Raw genomic sequence first — 9079 nt, forward strand, 5'->3', positions numbered from 1 at the left:
ATATATATATATATATTTATATATATATATAATTTTTTAGTAGTATTTTTAATTTTTAATACATGTGACACAGTATTGCATGCTGATATTTTTCTAACTTTCTGTGAAAGAATTCCGCTTACATAGGCTTTTACGCCGAAAAAATAAGAATTATGTGTTTGCCGTGAGCTGTGACTTATTTGCTAATTTAGCTAGAGACTTACCTAGGGAGACCGTCGCTCCAGCTGAACATCTTTTTAATCTTCTCCCGTTGCTGCTGCTGCTCCTCATGATGCTGAAATCCCTTATTATCCATCGCGGAGGCCAGTACTTTTCAATAATTTCACTTCGAGAAGCGATTCGCTGGTGGATGAATTTTTCACGAGAACTCTCACGTGCGAGGATACAGCCGTTGGTACTCTTCAATAACGGTACATTATTTTTCTCGTTTCACTTAAAAACACGTTATTCAGTCTATGATCGGCAAGCTGAAAGTTAAAGTTACGGAGGTCTTCAGCATTGTAATGATTACGAGATATACGATAAATTATCGAGCGAGTTCTCTCTTCCTTCTCACATGCGAGGAAGGTATATCTTTTTAAAGTATTCGGATATGAATTCTTCCTTATCGTCAGTGAAGAGATCTCACATAAATATTTTTCTTCCACGGTCTTTTAACTTGTGGCTTTAAATTAAAATAAATTAAGCACAACCGTTGAATTAATATTGAAATTGTAACCTCGTTGCGACTGACATGTATGTGTGTGTGCGCGCTTGCAGGATTATTCGAAACTAACATTTGACGTTTTTGTTTATTTTTGCAAGTATCCTTCACTCAACAAAAATTTATCTTATTCTTAACAGAATCGTCTTTTATATGGCCTCAATGGAATTTTTCTAAAATCAAAAGGAAAATATTATAACACTAAAAAAAAGAAATTTTAGTTGTAAAATGCTATTTTCTGCAATTACATATTCTATTCTGCATATTCTAACTTGTTTAACAAATTTTTATCAAAAGAATACTTCGCTTCTAATACGATGGACTATTAATTTGAAATCTACTAGATATTATCTTGACTTTTTCTCTTTTGAATCCAGAGAAATATGTTTATTTGAAGCACAATATGTGCCCTTTTAATAGAAGAAATTTCTATAAAAAACAAGACATACTATGGGTAAGGGACAAAATTCTTCACACTTTAAGGACGTTTTCCTTTTATTTTTAAAAAAATTCTTTTGAAACCTTGTACAGGGTATTTAACAATTCATGATACACTTGTTGTGTACAAGAACTCGTCAAACTGGACGCAAAATTCTTCTACAGTTTCACAAACAACCGCGTAAAAGGATGTTGCTAAGCGCCCAAAAACATCTCGCCTTTTTTTTTTCATATGTTTAAAACTCACATCGAGCCGATTCCAAATATAAACTAAGCTATTAATATTAATAATGTCATAGCAGTCAAAAAAGATTGGTTTAAACTCAGCGTAATTTTATCACAAGAAATAATCCGTAACTGACAGTGCCTTTATGTTGACGTTTAAAGAGAGAGACATCTTTTAAAAATAGATTTTTGGGGTGTAGTTCCGAAAAGTACTTACCCCCGATTTTTTTGAAACTTAATATTCTTACATATTTTGACGCGCTGATTACGAATGTCATAGTGAAAATTGGCGACTACTTGATTTTCATAATAAAAACCATGAAAACCCCATAAAAATTATAGTTTTTTACGTTTATCTCAGTAAATACAAAAAATCATGATAAATGTTTTAGACAAAAGCTTTAGATCTCACAGAGATAAACATTTTAGGTTCTATATATTTTCACCGTACGAATAATAGTTTTCGAGGAAATGAAATATAAAGACAGTAACAGCGTTAACATCTATTGTTGCGGTTAAAAAGTGTTTAACTTTTTTTCTTAATAACTTTTTAATAAACAATGACCGACAGCTAATATGACGATAAGTAGGGTTAGGTTAATTTTTAGGGGAGTGCAGGAAGCGCAGCCTCTGCTAGTCGTTCGATATTTTTCCCGTGTTGCAAATATTAAAAATGTTAAAAATATTCTTAAAACAAGTTGTTAGAGTTCCTTTATAACTGTAAGTCCTCTTTCCTTTATTTCTTTTCGCCACGATTCGGGGAAAATATACTGTCTACGTGGCGAAATAACCCGCAGAAGGGTTTCGCAGAAATCAAGTATAAAGACCGTAACAACGCTGTTACGGTCTTTATACTCGGTTTCCTCGAAAATTATCATTCGTACGGTGAAAATATATAGGGCCTAAAATGTTTATCTCAATGAGATCTAAAACTTTTGTTTAAAAGATTTATCATGATTTACTAAGATAAACGTAAAAAATCATAATTTTTATGGGGTTTTTATGGTTTTTACCATGAAAATCAAGTAGTCACCAATTTTCACTATGATATTCGAATTAGCGCGTCAATATACGTAGGAATACTAAGTTTAAAAAAATCGGGGGTGAGTACTTTTCGGAACTTTATCCTTCTCTAATTATATAAAGATAACAGTTAATAAAGATAATAGTTAATCATATAAAGATAATAGTTAATCATATACATAAACATTGATTTATTATTGATTGATTTATTACATGTATATAACAATTAATAGTTGGCTTTGAAACTTTCTGAATTTCCATTTACAATCTTTTAGATTATATTTATATGATCGTTTTCTTAATTTCGTTATAACTTTTACTAATAAACATTAACCTTTGTGTGAGACGAGTGTTCAGTTGAAACTTTTTACTTTCTAATTATATAAGCTTCACAGTTGGCTTTGAAACTTTCTGGCTTTTCATTTACAACCTTTTAGGTTATATTTGTATAGTCGTTTTCTTAATTTCGTCATTAGAACTTTTATTAATAGACTCTCGAAGTGTTAGTGCGCGCTCATAGTGAAAGTAAATACGTGAGGTTAATGCGACTCATGCTGTTAGCAAATTTAAGTTTTACTCTAACGGATCGATAATAAATCAATGTTTTAATATATTTTTATGAAATTGCATTAATCCAGTAATAATTTTATTTTTTATGAAGTTACATTAATCCAGTAATAATTTTATTTTTTATGAAGTTGCATTAATCCAGTAATAATTAAATTTTATTTAAATCAAGTAATAATTAAATTTTCATTTAAATTGTAACTGGTGCGGCATTTCGTTCATACGAAAGCATTAATGTTCGTCAATGCAACAAGGATTAATTGACCGTAGTTATGCAAAAATCATCCAAGTCACACAAAATTATGATTTTTGAGTTTTTGTTTTACCAATCGGTAGCCTATACGTTTTTCGACATGAAAGACAAAAATATTTAAGCCTTATGGGTTAATAATTAATAAAATTAATAAAATTAATAAAAAAACAGTTTTATTGTCTATTAGTTGCGCCATTTTCAATTGCTTGCGTCTCCATTTGTTAAGAGTTAAACTCATTATAATGAATAGCCTCAAAAGAAAAAAATTGAGCGTGCTTGTTTCGAATTGTGAAGTCCGAATTGTGCCGAAGGAATTCTGACGTCACTATGTATTTCCTAAGAACATCTCCGCAGGCAGACCTTGACTGGTCGTTCGCGAGTAATGTTACGGTTATGAATGTTCCTCTAACAATTGCACGCTCATTCATGACAACCGCGAAAAGTGAAACCAAACCGCGACTTGATCGCGCGGCCCTCGCTGAGCGTCGTGCACGCTCGAGGTCATTAGGAAGAAAGCGTGATATGTAACGATACGTCGGCTACTGGAATAGAAAATGCGGCCGGCCCGTTGCTGGAAATAGCGATCATTTCCCTCGGAATGTCGAGGTATCTCGAGCGTCACGGCAGATACGATAGCCACATCGCGAATTTACGCGAGCGTGCACGCCGCCCGTCGTCGAAACCGGCGATCGAAAGTAACAGATCGCAACCGTGCCGATCTACTTCGCTTATAGGTGTTACTCAATCCTAACGTTATCGAGAAAAGCGCACTTTCAATAGCGGCGCAAAAGGAAAAGTTCTACCGCGACGTCACGAAGACGACAATATAAAGACAGCCAATACGATCGCCCGAGAATCTTTTTTAGCGTGGTTGTTGGTGTAATAACGATTTTTAACGGTATCAGTAAAATTAAGAAAAAAGAAATCAACACCTATACGGGTGGCTTTGTATAATACGGAAAATTGCAGAAAAGTAACTTTCTACCGCAGTAAGAAGTTATTGCGATAAAAAGTTATTGTGTGCGATCTCGAAGAGTTATGATTATCTAAAGTGATTCTCGTACTCTCGAACGATAAAGCTCGCGAGCGCGATTGTTGTAGTGATCAATGTGCAATTGAGATATTATCGTGAATTAGACAGGACAGCGAGTAACAGCAAGATCGGTCGGTTGCTCCTTGCGAAAATATCTTGACGGCAGTAACACGCGCCATTAATAATAATAATCTTCCGTATTAGTATCTTGAGACGTTCCTATTGCGGAAATTTTTAATTACGAATAACTGGAAATATGGAAATATCATTCTGGATGAGTGGGAGATCACATGTCAAACGTGTTACTGAGTAAAAAAGCTTAGGAATATTCATTCGGTCATTTTTATCGGAATGATGATATCATGATGAATCATACGGCGTCAAAACAAACGTTTGTTCAAATTCGTAAACCAACGCACAGAAAAAAAATATCATTCTGCTGCCAACAAAAGCGATTACTCAGCTTACTTTTGAGTTTATTTTTTTTCTTTTAAATAATAATTATCTTATTACAAAGAATATGATTCTCAAAGTACATTGATTCTTGATAATAGTCTTCAAATATACTTATGAAGAATTTTAGAAGGGTTCATTATATCAAGAGAATAATTTATTTTTTTTAGAAGAGAGAATATTATAAAATTTTATCTAAGAATAAGTTGACTCGATTCTGTGCAGTAAGCAAACCAAATTTTTATTTTGATACTTGATCGAAATGCTAAATTTAGGATTCAGAATGTATTTGAATTTTACTAAGGATTCCTTTTGAGTAAATTTGATGCTTATAATAAATTCATAATAAATTTGCGGATATATAAACTTATGAAATACTTGAAACAAGTAACATTTACTTGAATGCAATATGTATTTTTCTGTGTGTAGGTATAAAAATTTTCTTTGACAGTCAGCGAATCACTAATAAAAATTAATCAATCATCATATATAAAATGAAAAATAATTTCGTCAATTGATGAAATCTGTTATTAATCAAACTTTGATATGATTGATCGTTTATCGACTAATAAATAATTTCATCAATCAATAAAATTATTTATGTGATCACACATATGATGATTAATTAAATTTGATGATTGATTAATTTTAACATAACTGATTTGCCGATTATTTTAGTCATAAAAAATTTTTATTAATGCCCAATGCTGATATCTGATCAGTTGTCAGAACGATGAAAAACACTTGTCAGTCTTTCACAGAAAAAGTGTGTAGTGAACAAACAGTTGTCAGAATGACACATTCAAGTGAAAGATAAGTGGAAGACACATGAAAATAGCCGATGGGTCGTCTAATATTCGTGAAGAAACGCTTCAATCAAAAAATATATGATCTTCACCCAACATGTGATTGGCCTCGATTTGTTTTATGAATGTGAATGGTCGCTAAAAAATTTTATCGAGTCTTTTCTCGTCTTCCTACATTTTACTTACGACTCTGTCTCGGGGAAAGGAATTCAGTTCCTTGACCCAAATAAAGGGTCACCGAACCTGCAATACTAAGTGGACTTTTCCGGTATTTGACCTAATCCGTAGACTTGATATTGCCTTCGGCTCTTAAGTATGGGAACATGATTCTCATTACATTCTTCTTTCAGAATATAAGCAACGACATACGATAATATCATTGCCATGACGCGAGGCGCTTTAACGATTCACATTTTTCTATCAATTCGCTCATTACCGCAATCTGTCAGCGATGCTTATTAGTATACCATCTTCTCCACATGTCGTTGCACTCTACAGGAGATAGGATGATTGTTATCATGAAATTTTCAATGTATCTTCTGTCACACGTTTGCTTCGAGTTAAAATTAAATACAAATTCTCACTGCAGTCAACGTGCACACGCGTTTACGTTAATGCCAGTCAGACATCTTCGTTTATTATCTTCTATTTCTTTTAACAGAAATTTCTTCTACTTCTTTTAACATCTATTTTCTTCCATTTTAACGGATTGTTGCTTTGGTTCTTAAATTCGAATATTTAAACTGTTTTAACTGGAATATATGTACATATTCAACAACATGTATTTTATGTTGAGAGTTTAAATACTTAAATATTTTTAAAGACCAAGATAACAAGAATGTCCAGAGTGAAAGTACCACTATCTGGACATGTACCTAATCCTGGACATTCTAATTGTTTTAGTCTTGAGATACACTGGGAAAAATATACTTGACTATTTATTCGTAGGTCACAGAAATAAACTTTATATCTCACAAATAAATTCTCAAGTATTTTTTGCTCAATTTACAAATATTTAAATTTTCAACGTAGTAAAATATGTACATATTCAACACATGTATACATATTCTATGTTGGAGATTTAAATATTTGTATTTAAAGACCGAAGTAACAAGAATGTCCAGAGTTAGATACGTATCCAAGCATAAGCTTACTGTCACGAAGATCGAGTTTGTTTATTGTTGCAGCGTCTGTTGCTTTCGAGTACGAAGTAAATTGGAAGATAATGAGGCGTCTTTATATGTATATATATATATATATATATATATATATATATATATATATATGCGCACGCGCACGCATGATCGATAATAGGTAATATTAAACGGATTGTGTAAATCCGATTGATGCTGTCAGTTCGTAGCAGATCACGCGAAGAATCACGAAGAAAAATTGTCTGGCGGCTTGTCGATGGGAAAATAAGAAAATTGTGCGCTTCTTAGCAAACGACTGCATTTGACCTTCTTTACTGTCGCAAGAACTTCATAAGACTTTGCACCGCGTTTGCCTTGGCGTGTCTCTCTCTTTCTCTCTCTCTCTCTCTCTCTCTCTCTCTCTCTCTCTCTCTCTCTCTCTCTCTCTCTATTGATAAGGTTGTGTGTATATGCGATAACAGATACGTTTAAAAAATACAATAAAAGTTTTTGTGAAAGCGCACCGGAAAATAACGCGAAGACAAGAAATTGTGACGCATTGATGACGTAAATCAGCCTTTTGAAGTGGAGGGAAAAAGAGAGTCTATAATACGTAAAAAGTGACTAAAATACGTTGGAGTTAGATTTATAAGGCAATGTTGAAAATATTATTATAACGATTATTATGTCGAGTATAGATTCGACTGTTATTTTCAATTGAACCTGAACTCGAAGATCCTTATTAAGATTCTCTTGAAAGAATACACCTGCCGAGTTTCACTTGTTTCTCTACAATTTACATTTATTTTATTCCTTACTTTCACATTGCAATTTTCCACTTTTGTCAGCAACACGCACGAACTATGTTATACGCCTAAAAATTAATTTTATCGACTTCACACAAGACAACGGTTCTATATTTACGACGTGACAAACCATTTTTTCATTTCCGGATCAAACGTAAATTCCGCGCATTAGTCTCCCGGATATTAATTATTTCAATGGCATTATTTCGCAACTGTTTTCTTTGTCGACGAAACTGTCATTTTCCTTGACCCCGTATTGATCTTCGCGATTGTCCATGCGCCAAAGTGAAACTACTTCACGAGAACGTTACCGGAAGTACATTGAAAACACCATCATTCAAAGAAGTCGACAATAAACCTCTTGGTATTCATCAATATCGCGTGTTCGATTAATTAACATGCGGTATGTTACCGCTTGAAGACGCGCTCTGAGGTGTTCTTGTGTAATCAAGTAGTGCCATCTTCGTAAAGAAATTAAATCTTATTACCACAAACCGCACGTGGCATAATAATTGTTCCTGGTAAATGGGCGCTTAAATTGTTCAAGAGGCATTATCTTACGCGACTTTCATTAATAAAATAAATATTTGTTCGTAATAATGACCTTCGAGTCCCTCTTGTGTGGCACTTCTCTTGTGTGTCAGTAAACGCGTCTTAAAAGATCGTTTAATATTCAATGGAGCATTTGCTTAAAATGTTGGAGAATAAGATTTCTTTTCTATATATTGAGAAAAAAATTGTTTGCTATTTGTAACTATAATCATACCGAGGAATAATTATAGTACTACAAATTATAGTGAAGAAGATGCCATACATATATTTGAAAACTTTACGATGAAATATCGACTTTTTCTGCAAAGTTGCTTTTTGCAAAGCTGAATTATACTGAATTTACAGTATAAATTACTAATATGTGAATTACTATATATAATAACTAAATATAAGTTACTATATATAAATTATTATATATATATATAAATTAGTAAATTTAAAAATTAATCTTATGCACGATATAAAAAAAAACATTCAAGTAATTACAATAGTTTTGTAGTGAAAAGTCAATACAATCACAAATATGTAATAATTTCAGTCATAACTCTGCATAGTCTGAGATTACAAAAATTCTGTTGTGATTTTTATAACAATATCTTCGCGCGTTTATGACGCGCTTTTTAAATTCCGATACGTAAAAACGCGTCTCGTTCGCGATATTGTGCAATACTGCACATAGCACTCAAGAACAGCGATCGCACGTTCTATCAGAGGGAATGAATTATTCGCGTCACGCAAGCCATAGCGAATAAGAGCATCGTTGTCGTGAATAATTAGACGACCATTCGTTAACAAGATACTATTTAAAAAATCGCGTGAAAATCATTGTACACTTCTTATCCAATTACACGCATCGAATAAATTGGCACAACGTTAAATAATCGACGGTATACGAGAGCAGATCTTTTCCGTGGCGTTGAATAATTGACGTGAGATTTTTTGACGCTCTCAATGATATTTGAACACGCACGCACGTTAATAGCCGCGGCATCTTGATCGTTGTTAAAACAAAACGTTAATCGCCTCACATTATCTGCAGCGAAGAGAGAGAGAGAGAGAGAGAGAGAGAGAGAGAGAGAGAGAGAGA

The 9079-nt window shown here is 33.1% G+C and overlaps 1 protein-coding gene across 1 annotated transcript in view; it reads right to left on the reverse strand.

Moving 5' to 3' along the window:
- Positions 1 to 9079, reverse strand: part of LOC116846081 (ABC transporter G family member 23) — a 120851-nt gene that overhangs the window by 106928 nt on the left and 4844 nt on the right. The window contains exon 2 of the mRNA XM_032819483.1: positions 204 to 467. Within this exon, the coding sequence (XP_032675374.1) occupies positions 204 to 295 (92 nt within the window). The 5' untranslated portion in view covers positions 296 to 467. The remainder of the gene's footprint in view (positions 1 to 203; positions 468 to 9079) is intronic.

Source organism: Odontomachus brunneus, unplaced genomic scaffold (assembly GCF_010583005.1).
Source record: "Odontomachus brunneus isolate Ranch 3 - 2012 unplaced genomic scaffold, Obru_v1 Obru_scaffold_060, whole genome shotgun sequence".
Classification (NCBI taxonomy): Eukaryota; Metazoa; Arthropoda; class Insecta; order Hymenoptera; family Formicidae; genus Odontomachus; species Odontomachus brunneus.